At 51.6% G+C, this 17,441-nt stretch overlaps 2 protein-coding genes across 2 annotated transcripts in view; one reads left to right on the top strand and one right to left on the bottom strand.

Moving 5' to 3' along the window:
- The window catches only part of ACSL6 (acyl-CoA synthetase long chain family member 6), a 111,090-nt gene extending 94,897 nt beyond the window's left edge, over window positions 1-16,193 (bottom strand). Inside the window, exon 1 of the mRNA XM_016118434.2 lies at window positions 15,965-16,193. The gene's annotated coding sequence lies outside the window, so the exon portion shown is untranslated. The remainder of the gene's footprint in view (window positions 1-15,964) is intronic.
- Window positions 5,103-7,460, top strand: CSF2 (colony stimulating factor 2). Its single transcript, XM_016118436.2, has 4 exons — window positions 5,103-5,386; window positions 5,500-5,541; window positions 6,236-6,361; window positions 7,140-7,460. Exons 1-4 carry the CDS (start codon window positions 5,228-5,230, stop codon window positions 7,245-7,247), a joined length of 435 nt encoding a protein of 144 aa, XP_015973922.1. The 5' UTR covers window positions 5,103-5,227; the 3' UTR covers window positions 7,248-7,460.
- Window positions 16,194-17,441: the final 1,248 nt, after the last annotated feature.

The raw sequence follows: 17,441 nt of genomic DNA, 5'->3' as shown, positions 1-17,441 counted from the left end.
GCTGAGTCCTGGGGAAGTAGCAAGGAAACCCCAAGAACCAAGAAATAAAGTGAAAAACGAGCTTTCATTGTCCTTGATTCAGTCTTAAAAGTTGGCATCCCTGGGCACTCCCCAAAGCCCGACTCTCTCCATGCAGCCTTCTGCTGTTGGGAACTTCCTCTTTATCGATAATGTCCAAATGTCTAGACTCTGACCTCTCCCTGACCTCTGGGTCCATGTCCTACAACTGACTGGGGTCTTCTGGCCCAAACTTCTTTGCCTACCTTAGGCCTCCCCAATCATAGCAAACGGCCTTCCTGTCTACCCAGCTGCCTGAGCCAGAACTCCAAGTATCAGTGACTCCTTACTCACCTCCTGCCCCAAGACCACACAACCGACAAGACCCCTTGAGGCCTTCTTTTAATTTGCTTCGCTCCTATTTCATGACCACCCCCTCCTGGCCGTTCATTCTCTGTGTGGATCTTGGATGGTGCTCTTAATACTGTGCCTAGAAATCTGGGCCTTGTCCTCCCTGTCCCCTACCCAAAGTGACCACCATACGTGAGCTCTGAACACAGGGGGCTTCGAGGTGGGACACACATGGTAGGCCTTTCTGGAAGTTTTGCTGTATGGAGCTAGAGTCCACACATGGTTGGGAGTTAACTACCCTCAGACACTCCCAAATCAGTCAGGACTCACCAGCACCAGGGTCTGTGGACATTCGGTGAGCAGGAGCATAATGGGGTTTGGCCTGAACGGCCTGGCCTTTTGGAGCTGTACCTCTGGGGACCTAGACACAAGAGATGCAGAAGGGGTCTACCTGAAGCTGCTACCACAAAGGCCAGAGATGTTGCTTTATGTGCCTGGTGTGGCCTGGAGTGACCTGAACCCCCTCCCAGAGACAGTAGGTGCTGTCCCTGCTCTGGGGTCTCCCAAATCTGGCTGGGGGCTGGGCTCTCTACCTCACCACATCTGTCCAGAACGCTGCTATTTGGGGCAAGGGGCAACTGAAAATATAAGCAAGGCTATATAAGCAATATAAGCAAGGCTTATATTGTCCCTGAAAATATAAGCAAGGCTAGTCCTCTGCCCAGTTTGGGCTTCAGATACCTCCCCAAGTGATGGGGAGAGGAGAGGAAAGGTTGAAGCACTGCATATTCCTGGGAGAATCCCCCACAAAGTTTTCTGGGGCAGGTAAGTTTCCTCTGTGAGGCAATGATAATAACACCCATTATACAGAAGAGGAAACAGAGGCTCAGGGAGGAGGAACTTTCTTGGGCTACCCAGGGTCAGTGGCAGGAAGCCCAAGCCTAGGTGGCAGGCTCGGCTGGGGAAATTCTGCTTTTGGCCCTCAGGGCTTCCCTGGAACAGTCACAAGCCACTTTAGCTTTCTTGCCAACACCTGGAGAAGCTCCCTTTCCAGCTGTCCTGAGGGGGATGTCCCTTTGCTGGTCTAGCTGGGTGACCAGTATTTCTTGGTTTTCTAATCCCTGAGATAGTAGAAAATATTAGGGGAGCAGGGATGGGTATGAGTTCAGATCCAGTCTCTGTCATCATTGACTGTATGGGCCACCAGCACAAGGTGAAGTCACCTCCACCGAAGGGAAGGTGACTTCAGCTGAGATGTCCATGCAGAGGTCCCACGAGATGTGAGGCACTCCGAGGCCAATTTCCTTCCCCTTGTGATAACTGCCTGGGGTGGTCACAAGTCCATTTCCTCCGGTCTGTGGAAAAGACACTCACAGGAAACTCCTTCTAGAGAGTTTTCTCCTGGCCCTGTGGAAGGAACCCAAAGAGGAGTCACACCGCCCATCACGGTCCTGTTCCTGCCCTCCCACGGTCCCACTGGGGCCCCTGAGTCAGGGAACTGACGAGACACTATCACTGCCACTTTCCATGCGGTACAATCTAGGAATGCCTGCCCATGTCACAGCCTCAGCCCTGATGTCATCTTTCCAGAAGAAAGATGTACGCCTGCCCACAAACCTCATCACCAAACTCACAGAAAAGACTTCTGCCTTTGTGTGCTGACTTCGATGCCCACAGAGCATGCTGTGGGCATGGACCTCTCCTTGTGGCTCCTGCCTTATCTCCTTTCCTGCTCTCCCAGGGCCTGGGCCACTGGCCAGATCTCTGCCCAGCTATCATGCCCCCGGCTCTTAAATACCACTGTTCTGGCTCTCAGCCCTTCTTCTTGAATAACCCTCTGTGGCCTTGCCAATCACATGGACAGCGGCTGCCCCAGGTCTGTCCCTGCACAAGAAGCCTCTGAATTGCCAAACCTTTCCATGGGCCCATAGACCCTGCAGACCTGCTCCCTTGTCCCCTGGGTCCCCACCTTAGACACCTGGAGAGTAGTTCTAACTCTTCTTACTTACATTCAAAAGTACCCTTTGGGGAAGGGAGCGAGCAGGTTAATCTTGTTTCTCCATCCATAGCACTATGAAGTCCATAAAGGCAGGACCCTGCAGTTTTTCATCATCCTTGTATCACCCTTGCCTGCTGAGACCAAGTAGATGCTCAATAAATATTGAAGGAATCAGTCCATTACATCACCAAGTCTTACCAAGATTCTACCTCCTAAATCTCTCTGGAACCTGCTTCCTTTTCACCATACCTGCTCTTCAATCCCTCTGCCTCTCTGCACCCTAAGTGCTCTCCCCCATCCCACCTTGCCCCTCCCTCCAAAACTTGACTCGCCCAACTACTCTACTTGTCCTTTCAGGGTATGCAGGGAGGCAGCATCTCCCGGAAAGCTCTCTGGTCTCCTTGAACTCCCAAGCTGGGAGACGGTGATTCCTTGGAATTCCTCAGCACTGAACTTCCCCCATCCCAGCCTGGAACACTCAATGGGAGTGTCTACAGCTGTCTGCTGCCCCACCAGACTGAGAATCTCCAGGACCAGATGTGAGGGTCACTGGGAAAGTCCCATCTACCTTCTCTCCAGCACAGGGCCTGATGCAGACTGAAGAAGTTTGTTGACTAACGGTCAACTCATTTCCTGGAGAAAAGTGACCATCTTAGAGGGCCCACACCAGCTCTCTGCCTCCCTGGCACTAGTTTAGTTGCCGACTGTGACCCCCACGTCTTACCACCCAGCTTCCACTCTGTGTGGCATCAGCATTCTGATCTCCTTTTGCCCCTGAGAGCTCTCTGTAAGGGACTGAGCAGAAGCCTCATGGAAAAGGTGGAGGAAGCGCCAAGGCCCGGACATGCCATACTCTCACCCCCCAGCCTGTCCCTCTAGGAGTGTTCTGCCAGGTTCAGAAGAGCAGGGCGGCCTTATGGTGGGCCTCAGCTCCTGACAGGAAACCCAATGGAGTCTGGAGGACTGGGGCTGGCTTTCCTGCGCAAGGGCAGCAACCCTCCTGCTGTGCAGTGAAACTTTTCAGGTCCTGCAGCCCCAGTACTCAGACCACGAGTTCTACCTCCTCTCGAGGGCTGTCCATTTAAGCCCAACAGATGTCCTGGCTTTTGTCCTACCCCATCCGTCTCGGCTGAATCAGCCTCTGGGACCTAGAAACATTGCACCCAACGTGGAGGGCTTCTCTCGTATCTGAGCGGCACCTGCAGAGGCATGGGGGCTCGCACAAATGACCTCGTGTAAAATGTACCCCCACAATACACCCGCAAGTACAGACACATCCAACCACACAGGCACACCGACACCCGGAAAGGTACACATGTGGATCCATACCCCTGCAGCCACGACGCTCACGGCACGGGGCGGCAAACACAGCGTGTGCTGTCTGAGGTGATGGGGAGACGGATGAAAAAGGCGAAAGAGAAAAGAGATATATAAACTCCAAGTTACAAAATAAATAAGCCCTGGGGATATAATGTACAGCAGAAGGAATATAGTCAACAGTATCCTAATACCTTGGTATGGTGTCAGATGATTACTAGACTTAGTGGGGCGATCATATCATATGGTATAGAAGTATCAAATCACTATGTTGTACACCCGAAAGTGACATAATATTATATGCCAACTATACTTTAATAAAAAAAAAAACTTTAAAAACAAAAAAACCCAACCTCGTGCTGTCCTCTCCAAACTCCATTGTGAAAATCAAACACTTGTCAGACCCTCAAGAGCCTGTGGCTTTTCCAGAAACAGTTCCTGTTCCACAGAGAGGCCTCTGGAGCTGAAAGTAGGCTGGGGGGCAGGGGACATGTGGGAAATTAAGCCTGGAAGATCTTGTTAGAGAGGACATTGTCCCCTGTACCTGGTGTGGATCCAGCCACGACCCCGCAACAAGCCCCTGAAGCTCCTGGCGCCTGCCAGGGACTGTAGGTAGGAGTGCAGTACCCACCTTGGGGAGGCAATTTGCCCTGCAGCGGGGGGTGAGGCTCAGAGGGAATAGTCACTCAGCTCAGTGGTGCTGGAGCCAGGAGTCACAGAGTCCTGACCCACCCAGCTGAGAGCCCCAGCTCACCTCTGCAGTGTGGGGGGTTGAATGCGGCTACGTAAACTAGGATTGGCTGTCAGATGGGATCGCACGGTGAAGGAATACTCTGCAATCTTGCTGGTTGAACAGACACATGGTTGTCATTCCCTCTGCTCACAGGGGCTGTAAGGAAGGGGTCCCTGCCTGAGCAGAGCTTGCTGACTGCTCTGGGTTCCAGGCTGGCGCTACGGTGTGCTATAAAGGACTGTACCATTTGGCTGGAATCTGCCTAGGCAGACAGTGAGACAGGCCTGTGAGAGTCCTCCTCACACTCAGTTCTCTCACTGTGGCCAGAGGCGCCGGCTCTAGAAAGGAAGGCTGGGATTGGAATGAGCCCCAGGGTGGGCACAGCCAGCCTAAAGGCCTCCTGGGGTAACAGGCAGGATGGAGAGCCTAGGAGTAGGCGCTGGGTTGAGTGTCTCCCAGGCCCTGCCCTGGCCACTCATAGCCAAGAAGTCCAAACTGTGCCCGGAGGCCCCTCAGAGGGACGTGGCAGCTTCAGCGGGCTGTCAGACTGCCTAGGGAGGGCTGGAGAGCACACTCAGGAGGCAGGCGGGTGGGCTGCTGATTCTTGGAAGGGCTCATTAATGAAAACCCCCTATGGTGACCACCTGGGGGAAAGGCTCACCTTTCCCATGTGTAGCTGATAAGGGCCAGGAGATTCCACAGTTCAGGTAGTTCCCCCGCCCCCCTGGTGTTTTGTGGTCACCATTAATCATTTCCTCTAACTGTGTATATAAAAGCTCTTTTGCCAGTGAGCCCAGTGCTCAGAGAGAAAGGCTAAAGTCTTCAGGAGGATGTGGCTACAGAACTTGCTTCTCCTGGGCACTGTGGTCTGCAGCATCTCCGCACCCACTCGCCCGCCCAGCCCTGTCACCCGGGCCTTTCAACATGTGGATGCCATCAAAGAGGCCCTGAGCATTCTGAACCACAGTGATGACACTGCCGATGTGATGGTGAGTGAGAGAAGGAGTGCAGGTCATGCCTGGGCCACCTTGCTGGTCCACCTCGCGGGCTCGGACTAGCCCTGCCTGTCAGCTCAATAACACCATCTTTTCCTTTTCTACAGAATGGAGCTGTAGAAGTCGTCTCTGACATTTTTGACCCCCAGGTAAGATGCTGGTCTCTGCCTTGGGGATGGCTCCATTTTAGATGGATCCTCATAGGGCTGTGAACTTTCTCTCCATTCAGCTGGCTGCCAAGAGGAGGTATGCTCAGAAGGCCCCCGGCCTTTGCCCTTGTGGCAGTAACATGAGCTCCTGTATTATCTGAGCAGCCACAGACAGACATAGCATTCAAGGGGCCAAGGGGCACCAGGGAACAGGTGGGTAAGCAGTGATTAGTTTATGAGACAGGGGCTGTGGGCTTGGCCCACTCACCGTGCCCTGAGACCAAGCCCTGTGGAGACAGGGTGCTGGCTACAGAGGGGCACAGAGGGGTTTTAGAAACGAGCCTTGCTTATTCACATGGCAGGTCTGGGCAATGCCCTGCCCCTTCTCCCTGAATGGTTAGGGGATAGTGACCACCCTTCCTAGGGGTTGAGACCCTTTAGTGATGCCAGGCCAAAGGAATGTGGCTATGCTGACTAAGGGTGGCTTGAGTTGAGTGGTGAAGAGGAATCAGATTCACGCCTGCAGTGGACAGGAGGGCAGGGCAGTATGTATGATTGGACCTGCCCGAGACTAGTTGGAAATCATTCTGTGCCCCTCCTGGGCCCTGATCTTGGGGAATGGAGATGAGAACAGGAAGAAGTGATGGGGAGGACACCTGGCCACTGCTTACCACGGAATGGACTTTTTCCACAGGAGCCGACATGTGTGCAGACCCGCCTGAAGCTGTACATGCAGGGCTTGCGGGGCAGCCTCGCCAGGCTCAAGGGCCCCTTAACCATGATGGCCAGCTACTATGAGCAGCACTGCCCCCGAACCCTGGTGAGTGCCCATGCCTGGGCTCCAAGTAGAAGAATCTCATCTAGGAATTGGTAGGGAGAGACCTGTGGGTGTGGCTGTTCAGGATCCCAAGGGGTTTCTGAGTCAACTGATCTGTAATGATTAGACCCTCCAGAGACGAAGCAGCCCAGCTCATTTTCAACTCTAGGAGTTAAGGCATAGAACTCTGAAGCTGGCAGGGCTCCCTAGTGCTCTTGTCATTAATGAGGTCAGAGGTGAGGCAAACCCAAGGAAAAACGGCCCGCCTACGATACAGAGGAAGTTCCTGGGCACGAGTGCCACCTCCCGGCAAGACTTTCCCTTGGCCCTTTGAGGGGCTCCTGGATTGCATGGAAGCAGGAAGGGAGGCATATCCGGAATGTAAAAAGGTCCCAAACACTCCTTTCCTGTGAAAAGTGAGTGAAGCCTGTGGCCATAACTCCTACACTGTCCCTTCTGGGCTTACAGAGCCAACCTTAGTAGCCAAATTGCTCTGTCCTGGCCTGGGACCAAAGGATCAGCGGCCTAACTGCCCAGCAGACCAGCCTCAGGCTGGCACTTTGTCAGGTCCCTGGCTCCAGCTGCCACTGGTAGAGCTGTGTACCCTTTGGATAACACATAGGAGGTGGCAACATGGAACCTGACCCAGGTCAGCAGGTGGGCCCCAGATGGCCTTCTGGCCTCTGAGTTCCAAGAGGCAGCACATAAGTGAGCTAATGATGCCCCCACATTACCTACTCATGTCTAGACTCAAGGTTTTTTTTTTTTCTTTTGCTTTAAGGAAACTTCCTGTGCATCCCAGAATATCACCTTGCAGAATTTCAAGAAGAACCTGCATGACTTTCTACTTAACATCCCCTTTGACTGCTGGGAGCAAGTGCAGAAGTGAGGCAGGCCAGTTCCAGACCTAGCCCTGGGAGCTTACCTCACAGACCGTGGTCCTCCCACCCATAAGGAGCCCAAGGAAACTCAGCGTCTGCCTAAGATCTTCACCTTGGAGGGACCACAGGGTGGACCTGTGCCACGGGAGCCACGGATTTGCTCTGAGCCATGCTGACCCATACGGGTGCTGTAGAAGGGAGGAGATTTTTACATCGGCAGGGACCAGTAATATTTATTTATATATTTATGTATTTTAATATTTATTTATTTATTTAAGTCCACACTGCATATTTATTCCAGATATTTTATCATCATAATAAATTATTACAAGTCTGTTCTTATTTGTGTATTGTTGCAGTCGTTTTCATCATAAGCAAATGCTAGAGGTGCTCTCCTCCCCACAGGCCAGGGAGGGGAGGAAGCAGGGAGGTGGGGGAAGGGGCAGGGGCACTGATAGAGGGGCAGTGCTGTTGGAGCAGAGGGGCGGGGAGAGCTGGCCCAGGCACAGCATTTTGCATACCCGGATGTGCTTCCTGGAATGCTCAGGGCTCCCGCCCCAGAGGGAGGTTTCCAGGTTCACTTAGAAATCCAAGGGACCCAGCCAGCCAGTGGGAAACTTGCTCCAGAGAAGGGGCATCATCCTTCCCAGGAAGGCCTGGGGTTTGCTCGAGCTTGGCTGGTCGCTGGTTGAGTAGGTACCCCCTAAGGTCAGACGAAGCACCTATGCCCCTCGGAGACCACATCCTGCCCCTCAAGCTCAGGGCTCCGACCACTCCTAAGATGAATCAGCACATGGACTAGCCAGCTGTTTAGGGGGAAAAACCAAACCACAGGGGTCAGAACTCAGCATATTTACCAAACATTCCCCAAAACGGGTGATCTTAATCTTGAGAGTCAAAACGTAAATTCATAATTTGTTGGTACATGGCTATAGTGTGGCATTTTTCTGAGCTGGTTTTGTTTTCACTTGAAGTTTTGCATCCATTCATCTAAATTCATAGCCTTTGGGATGAGAGCACAGCGGCTCTCCTTCCTCCTCCTGCTTTGCCAACAGGGCTGGAGGCCTTGTTCCTGAACCTGTCCTCCCTCCCTGCATATCCCTCCTGGGGACTGTGAAGAAGTGGGTATGTCTCCAGGTGTCAGGTAGGCAGTGGGGTAGGGGGAGTCTTCTTCCTAACAAGTAGGCCCTACTGGCTCTCCCTCCACCTCACCTGCTCTCTCCGGACAGCACCAGTCCTGGCCAAAGACCTGCCCCACATGCCGGCGGAAAGGTCAGGACTCTGCGATGTGAATATGAAATAAAATCTCAGAGACCACGCCTGAGTTTCAGCGAAGACAAGAATCCATGAAGTGTGCTGTGGTCATAGAAAATGCATGAAAAGCACATCTCACCCAGCGATAAGGTCCCCTCTATCTTCCACGTAAGTTGGTGATGACTTGATAAGACAGTTAGCGTTTCCTTAGACTCACATATATAGGTACCCTCTCCCCACAGAAATGCTGCCAGGCCCAGGGCTCGGATCGGCTTGGAGCCACTCTTAAGTTATACCATGTACGTGTACATACTCCTGGCTTGTGTGCTCTGGGGCTTGGAGAGCCATTCTGCCCCAATGAAGACAACCAGTGAGTCTCTCTACGACAATCACACGGAAGTCTGTGCTGAGATTCAGCATGAACTTACATCTGACAACATTACATACAAGGTAAGTCTGGATCTTCATCAAACATCACTTGGCTCTCAGTGGCCCTATGTGTTTCTGACCAACTTTTCCTGCTTCCAGGGTTCCTTTGAAAGGCCCCAGAACACCAGTAAGGTAAGCAGCAGTCACCACATGGGCCTTTCTGACCACATTTCAAAGGGATTGCCCCAGGTGGCACCTAGGGCAGAGATGCAAACAAAAGATATTGGAGAGGGAAATCTGGGGAGAAAGCTGAGAGTTTGAGGATGGCGCCTCCAGCCCAGTCAACAGATGAAGCAATGGTCAGGTCCTGAGCTTTGCTGGGCTCTCTGCTCACCATCCTAGGTCGGCCCTGGGTCTGAGGAGAAACCAGACACCTGCTGCACAGCCTACAGTGCCCGCACCTCTCTTGTAGGAGAATTAGGGTAGGGCTTGAATATGAGTCCAGCGCTCCATCTGGCCAAAGTGACCAGGGATGGATGAGGCTAGGGGTCAGCTGGTGCTCTGCTGTGCACCACCAACATCCTAGTGCCCCTAAACCTGTTTCAGGAATCATGCTATGGGGACTTTATAAAGGACTTCATCTCTACCCTGCACAAACTTCTTACAAAACATAAAGATAATCACCTAAAAAAGGTTTATAAGAACATGGAGGAACTCCCCCGAATCTGCACAAAACTACAGGTAAGTTGCCGTTTGTTCTTAGGGGAATCAGGACATCATTTTTCTTGTTATCGTAGCCAGAGGCCCAGGCAGAGGGCATCTTATGGCCCCCACCTGCCGCATGTGAAGCCTTTGGTACTACTTTCCAATCCAAAAGAAGCCCACTTGCAGACAGGAGCTAGAACTTAGGGGAGTGGGAACTCAGAGGTCGTTCTGAAGGTGTCTGTCACGCCCTCTGCTAAGCCCCCCACAAAGGATAAGTGTGAAGCAGGTCTGAGATGAGTCAGAGCAGGTCTGGTCATAGACTCAGCCTGGGGAGAGGGAAGTGCCACTCAGTGCTAACCCAGATTGGGCTTCTGGGCAATGTGGAGATGGGCAGTGGTTTGGGGGGGGGGGCATGTTGTAGGATAACATTACTGAGGTGCTCCTCTCTCTTTGCCCACTGCTTGCACAGGCAGTCCCCTGTGCGCTCCCATCCTGCTCATCCTCATGTTCCTGTCCTGGGCAGCTGTGGAACCTGTCCACACCCTGCTGGCTTTCTCCCCAGGGCCATGGATGGTCCTCAGACAGCTGGCCTCCAATGCCCTCCCTAAGACAGATGGAGAGGGTCTGCTGAGTTACCTTCTAGGGGATGGGAGGGTTACTATATGACCCTTTTGGTTGGGAGAATAGAGTTTGCTTTTATTTTTTTTCTGCTGAGAAGATAAATATATATTTCTTATTTAGCCAACAGAATCACCTAAGAACTGTACTACTGAGAAAAGTAATTTCTCACAGTTCAAGGAAGCCTTACAGAATGTTGTCATATCTATAGAAGGATGGAAATCATGTAAAAAGACCTAGGACAGCCTCTGAGACTCTTTCCTCCCATGGGAGCCTGGTGCACGTGGTTAGAGCTGCACAAAATGGGACTGAAGGAGCATCAAGAACAACTTACATCAGGGATGGGTGGGAGTTCGCTGGCCCTCGGTGGGCAGACAAGGCTTCAAGCGGGTAATGGAGGGGATGTGCCTGAAGAAATATTTCTGTAACCGATACATCAGCACCACTGCCTCAATAAAGGTGGGGTATGCGAATACTGGTGAGTGGGAGTCATGATATAGTCCAGTCTCCTTGGGACCTGGATAGATTGGAAGGGGAAGGAAGGTGGGGTTGATGGCAACATAACTGGGCTCCAGACCTGGAAGGCCAGAAGAGGTCTCTCAGAAGGAGGGGCCTAGGAGGGTGAGTGGGAAGCCCACTTTATCTGCCCCTGCACTACACCTCCAGTGCTGTGAACACACAGTAGGAGCTCCATCAATGTCTGTGTAGCTTATTGCTGCCCCACTTCTCCCTGTGTCCTTCAGATCCTTTCCTAGACTGCCTTGCCCAGCCTTGGTCAGCACCCATTCACCCCTAGATCCAAAGGCCAAGCCTCAATACTCAAGATCCTCCCTCCTTTGGTCTTTACTACAGCTCCTGGGGAGCTCTAGGTTTAATTCACCCCATCCCCCACATTGAGGGTTCGGTATGAACACAGAAGGGTCAGCTCTGGTTAATGGCTCAAGGGAACTGGGGCCTTCAGGCTACTCACAGAGGGCCGAGCGCAGAGGGGGACCTGAACAAGGTAGGGCCTACAAGGGCCAAGGACAGCTCCAAACCCCCAGCTTCTTCTAGACCAGCAAAGAGCTATCTGGCTTCAAAGTCGAGTCCCTCATCTGGCCTGCAAAACCCCTCACAACACACTCCAGTGTCTCCTTGGCATAACGGCCCCTCCCTGACTATTAATTTCCTAAGCCCTGGAGTACAAGGTCCTGCACATGGTGGATCCACCAGCTACTTGGGCCTTGAAGTGCTGTCAGATCAGGCCACCGAGCTCTGACCCATTATCCTCAATTCTAACTCTAATCAACTGAACAGTTTCTTGGAGGTGAGTGAGATTGTCCCACAATCCAAACAACTTCCTACTATAGTTTAAACCTCTCAGACCATGAGCTTCTTCACCAAATCAAGAAAGGTAAAAATCTAGTGTTCTGGAATATAACTAGGCATCAAGCTGTAACCACAACTTAGCCCAGGCCAGGCCTGCAGTCTGCAGCATCTACCCACTGACAGACCTTGCTAAGCTGTAGAGCCTCGGTCTGTGCCTGCAGCCAGTGCACAGATCCACCACAGTCCTACCTATCCCCACCCCTTGCCCTATGATTCCTAGGCCACCCCGCCTCTAGGGGCCACATCAGGCTAGAGGTCAGGAAGTGTGACTGAGAAAAGTTGTCAAATTATCTCAGAACACAGAGGGTGGACCCGTGACTTGGATTTGGGTGTCAGGGCTAGTATAGGGCCAGGGGTCAAGGGTGGTTTCAGCCCCAAGAAAGCCCCCAGTCCAGTTCCCAGGGGCAGTGAGCTCCTGTCCCTTGGGCACACCACACAGGTGCTCAGGGTTCTGAAGACCACTCTTCTGTGACAGGCAGTGGAGTCTGAGCGGTGCATGGCAGGACGGGGTCGCTGAGACCTGGTGGCAGGAAGACCCACCGCTTCACTGACCCAGCTTCCTCTTAGCTTGAGGCACCTAACAGGAGAAGGTCGGGGGCTTGCATGTACATCCTTGTCATCTCACTGCTGTGTTTGGGACAGCAGAGGATGTACAAGCCTACCCTACCAGTAGCTTGCTGTGCGACCTTAAACAGGTGCTTCAATCTCTCAGCCAGAGTCCATAAAGGTGAGGAAGACTCTAGCCCCTGAGGCCAGACCACGGCCTAAGTTCAGGGTCTTTGTCAAGCTAGAGGGCCACAGGGCATCTGGCTCAACACTAGGGAAACTGAGGTTGACAGAGAGTCTCTGGTGCCTCTCCTAGAAAATAGAAAGTTGGGAAGGTATAGGTATGAAGGTGCCTCTCCCGGGAAACAAGAAAATTGGGAAGGTATAGGTGCAAAGGTGGTCATACCACAGTGAAAACTGCCTTCATCTCCCTGACAGCCTTAAGCCCTGGCAAGGTCACCAAACAGCTACCCATGAAGAGATCATGCGTTGAGAGCCACTTGGGTTTTCTATGTGCCCTAGTTTTCCCTCCAACTACGCTCAGATCTGGATAATGGTGATGGGGAGCCTTCTGGGGGCTGGGACCAAGTGGGAGGGCCTTTTGGGTATAGCTCCGGAGATCCAGGCAGGCCTGAGCTCACGGTTCCTTGGGAATTTACTGGCACTACTGCCTCAGGGTCTAAGGGAGGCTGGTACACGGGAAGGCTGGAGCTCTGAGCCGGACACCTAAGCACAAGAGGCATGGCCCTGACCCCCAATTGGCTGAGATTGGCCCTATACACCCCATTTTCCTAGGATGCCAGAAAATAGGTCCAAATTATATCCCTCCATAGAAGATAACCATGGGCAGGCCTGGGGCAGATCCAGCTCAACCCTGAGGAACTCTTGACTTTGCTAGGCCCATCTCTAGACCAGGAGAGAGAATGGGGCTGGGTGGCCTGAGGAGACAGGCTCATTCACACTCAAGATTTCTCAGGATAGTAGAACAGTTCCCCCACTCCCTTCACAGGACCTCTCCAAGGGCCACCTCAACTCTCTATCATCTCTGCCTCCTAGGGTCCCCATTCCCCCTCAGAAATCAATAGGACTGAGTCAGACATCAAAGGCATGCACTAAAGCAGCAGTGCGACCCTCTCTCATTTGCCAGACCTTGAGAATGGGAACAGTTTCATTGGCAGCCACAGTCTCTGTCAGAGGCCATAATGTGGCCATATCTTTTGACTCAGCATTCACGTTCAAGGGCTCACACTGAAGGAGAGAAGCTTCATCCACAGCAATAGCCAATCTTTCAGTCCATGAAATAAAATGATGGACATGAGGCTAACACTGCACCATGGCAAGGCACCTATAAAAGGTCCAGAATGGCATCGATACTGGAATGATCCTGTGTGAACCAAGGGTTGGAAAGGAACTGGGATGACACCTTGGGTAGTGGGATGGCACATGAGCTTTCTACTGGTTTTCCATCCTGTGATAGCTGTAAATGTGGCCATGGTTGGAACTGAGGAGAGAGGCTAAGTGCCAAGGTCAGTGGGTATCATCATGTGGTCAGTCTGCTTGCTAATAGAAAATTTGCATCCTCAGTGTCTCCAGCTAAATGCAGGTCGTCATGGTGGCTTGCATTATAACAACCGATCCATCAAATATTGTTCAGCCAAGAGGCTTGTGATTAGCTTACAATGGGGGCTGCTCCCCTCAAAGCCCAGAGTGCTGGTACCCTCTTTCTGGGATAGTATGGAGAGCAGAAGAGGCCTGTCTGCTCTTCCTTGTCAGGCAGGACAGCTCAGTGTGGGCCCGGAGGTTGCAAGGTGCTATCCAGACATCCTTAACTAACTTTACATCTGTCCTGTGTCTGGAGTGGCTGGGGGCTACACATGTAGCCTGTATCACACAGCTCCAAGTGGGCAGGACAGGCCCTGAAAACTGGGTGTGCTATTCCTGAGCCCTTACTCCTCTTGCTTCCTGGCCATGTGCACATGTATGTGTTTGGAGATTCTCAGTTTGTATGATTAGAACTGGAAGGCAGGCCGCATGGACCAGGCACATTTTGTGCTAACCTGGGCTTCTGTACAAGCTGCTGTTTGTGTTGAAGGCACATTGGCTGATTGTTCTGGATCCAGCAGCTCCTGCCCTAAAACCCTGCATCATGTTACACAGGCTTCACAAATAACAAATCTGGCATGCAGCTCTCTTCTGGGCCTCAGTTTTTTAATCTGTGAAGTGGAGTTGTGGCAAGAACAAAGATGCCCCAGCCAGAGACCAGCCTGCCCTGACACAAGGAGTGCTAGATAGACGGGAGCCCTGCTGCCAGGAGGCCTAAGGGGAGAGTCAGGAAAACCAGTCTCTGCCGAAAATGCCCTGATGCCTCTGTTCCTCTAAGGAATGATCATGGCATCAGGGTCCCCAGGGCAGATAAGAGCAGGGACAGCCCCCAAACCAGAGCTGAGATGTGAAGGGGCCATCTCACCTACTGTCAGTGCTGGAAGCTCCCCACCCCAAGGCCCAGAGAGGCCAGGGACTTCCTCAGGACTACAAAGAAGGTGAGCTAGATAGAATCCTCAGGTCTCGCCCCAAAGAAGTCCCCTTCCAGACCCTCAGAAGGGCTGCTGGGCAGACCTCGCCTTCACAAACAGCTGACCAATTTCCCTCCTATGAGGAGACCCTGGGCTATGGCTGCCAGGAAAGATGCAACTTCACAAGTTATTTTTCACTGTGGTTTGAGATAAGAGCAATGTAATAGTTTCATGTTGCTGCCACTGATGTTATCTCTGGCCTAGACCTGCTCTTTCAACCGAAAAGATGATTACTTAAAAAACCTTTCTCCTTTTTTTCTTTTTTAAACTTAACTTCAAAGGAAGATGAGCATAAACTCCCCAGGTTCTACCCTAAAACATACTTCCAGGGCTCTCACCAAAGGGGAAGGTCAGCATTTCCTTCAAGATCCTGCAGTTCTTCTGGAGGTGGGGAAAAGCCTTTTTTAAAATTATGTTCTTTTTAATTGAAAAAAAAAACACACAAAACTTAAGTAGACATTTCAGTGGTTTTTTATATATGTTTAAACTGATATAACCAGCACCCAGAGCAAGATACAGAACATTTTCCAGCGCCCCAGAGGCTTCCTGTGCTTTCTCCATCCTAGTCAGTACCCATTCCCCTGAGTATAGCCACCATTCCAACGAATCACCATAAAATTGTTTTACCCATTTTTGAACTTTAAGTGGAACTGTAGACTGTACTCTTATGTTTGACTTCTTTTGTTCACCACTATATCTGTGCAATCTTTCTAGTTGTTGCATGTAGTTGTAGCCTGTTACTTTTGTTTCTGTGTACTGTACCATTGTGTCTCACAACATATTTTCCCATTCTACTGTCGATAAAGCTACTATGAACATTCTTGTACTCAGATTTTGGTGAGCATATACTTGCATTTCTGTTGCAAATGCCGGGAACTGTGTGGAATTACTGGGTCATAGGATAAACAGGATATACATATTCTAGCTTTAGTAAGTAGTGCCAAACACTTTCTCAAGGAAGAGTCTTTCATAAACTTTGTTGTTTGTTTTTATAGACACTGCTTGTCCATCAGACACGAGGTCTCTTCCTCTACTTTCACACATTCTAAAGCTGCTTCCCAAATTCCCTCATCATTATTGGAAATTCTTCTCTATACTGTTCAGTCTTACCCAACTGTGCACATTCTGATAAGCCAAATGCTGGAAAACAAAAGCCAAATCCAACTAAGTCTGGGCCAAGGTCAGAGCTTGCTCACAGAGCTGTGAGGCCTGTCCTTGGGGACTTCGGCTTGCGCAGACTGCAGTGAAGTTTCTCATTGAAAAGAAAAGAAACCAGCCAGTTTATCACTCACCAGTTCCTCATGCTGCCACAGCTATGAAGGGACTGCCGTCACTTCCAGTGTCTCCTTTTTGAGGGAGCTAGCTCAAGAAGGGCCCAGTCTGACATGGATGTGGATGGTGTCTTGCCAGCGCATTACAGGGTGCAGCCATTGTCCCAAGTCTCTGGCCCCAGAGGAAACTGTGATATGCTGCCATCCTAGGGGAGAGACCAGGCCGAGGGGCTCAGTGCTGGGTAGTGATCTGGGTTCCTCTCGGGGTCTCAGTCCCCTAGTCAGTCCTACAGCCTTGCCCTGGCCCAGCCTACCTCTCCAATGCAGATGACCAACTCAAATGCTCCATGGGTACTCGTCTTTAGACAGACCTCTTCTGCTTCTCTCCCCATGGATTCATGCACCAAATATTTGATTCAACAAATATTTACTCAGTGCTTGAAAAGTATCAGGAACTCTGCCAGGTTCAGAGGGGAAACCGACACTGGAGGTGCTTTCATTTTAAGGGATGAGTCTGGTTGTGTTCCATATGGGCTGCCTACTAGCTCAGTGTGAACTCCAAGCACTTTGGTCTGGTCTAAGACTCTACTCTGCCACTTTGGTTCCTATGCCCCCTGCAAGATCTCCTAGTGTAATTGCTCACAGCCCTCTGTCTCCCTCACAGCAGCCCTGGGCCCCAGGAACACAAACCAGCCACAGCTCTCTCACCATCCTTCTGCCCTGTGCCTGGAATGCATTCCAGCCAAGTGGCTGATATCTGTCTCCCTGCAGACCAGTGTCCAGTGGGAGGTAGACATGTCTTCTACTGGGGCGTCCTCCTCAACACTTACTCTGGGGCTTGCCTTCCCACGTCTTAGGCCACAGCGGTGCACTGTGGTCTGTCCCTCAGGTGACTGAGATCTCTGCTCTGAACTCCCGCTCTGTCTTCCAGGTCTGGGGAGGGCTCCTCACTGCACGGGTGTCAGCAGTGGCTATGTCCAGGGTCTAATGAAAGTGAGTCTCTTCTCTGCTTGGATTAAGAGAGCTGCACACGAGTTTTATGAAGTCGGAATGGAAAAGCAGCACGAATTTCCCAAAGTTTGGAAAATGCTCTGTGGAGCAAAGATAAGCACCAGGCTATAAGGTACTTACTACACAGCCGGGGATGTTACCATTATCCGTATCAACGATATCCGAGAGGTGAATCAACAGGGTGACCTTGGGCTACCCAGGAGCCAGGGAAGCTGGGAACCTAACACCAGTACAGCTGCCTGCTCCCTTTCCCACTTAACTGATTTGGGAACTGCCTCAAAGGAAGCAGGAGGGAAGCCCTGGCAATGTGTCACACTTCCTCCGGCCCAGAGCCTGGGGCAGCCCCATGGTCTCCTGGTGAAGGCCCTGGCTCCTGCCCAGTCCTCTTCTACCCATGGGGCTGGATAAGAGTAGAGTCATTTAATGTGCTAGGAGGGCAGGCCAGGGAAACAGCAACCACTGCTGGAGCCATAGCTCCAAGTCAGAA

This window comes from Rousettus aegyptiacus, unplaced genomic scaffold, assembly GCF_014176215.1.
Source record: "Rousettus aegyptiacus isolate mRouAeg1 unplaced genomic scaffold, mRouAeg1.p scaffold_m13_p_7, whole genome shotgun sequence".
Taxonomy (NCBI): domain Eukaryota; kingdom Metazoa; phylum Chordata; class Mammalia; order Chiroptera; family Pteropodidae; genus Rousettus; species Rousettus aegyptiacus.
This window is presented reverse-complemented; position numbering and strand designations above follow the sequence as displayed.

What these genes read in the sequence shown, in the direction of transcription:
- CSF2 (XM_016118436.2), top strand. Translation starts at nt 5,228, where the DNA reads ATGTGGCTACAGAACTTGCTTCTCCTGGGCACTGTGGTCTGCAGCATC. An exon ending in ATGACACTGCCGATGTGATG is followed by an intron (nt 5,387 to 5,499) that starts GTGAGTGAGAGA and finishes CCTTTTCTACAG; the next exon opens with AATGGAGCTGTAGAAGTCGT. An exon ending in AGCACTGCCCCCGAACCCTG is followed by an intron (nt 6,362 to 7,139) that starts GTGAGTGCCCAT and finishes TTTTGCTTTAAG; the next exon opens with GAAACTTCCTGTGCATCCCA.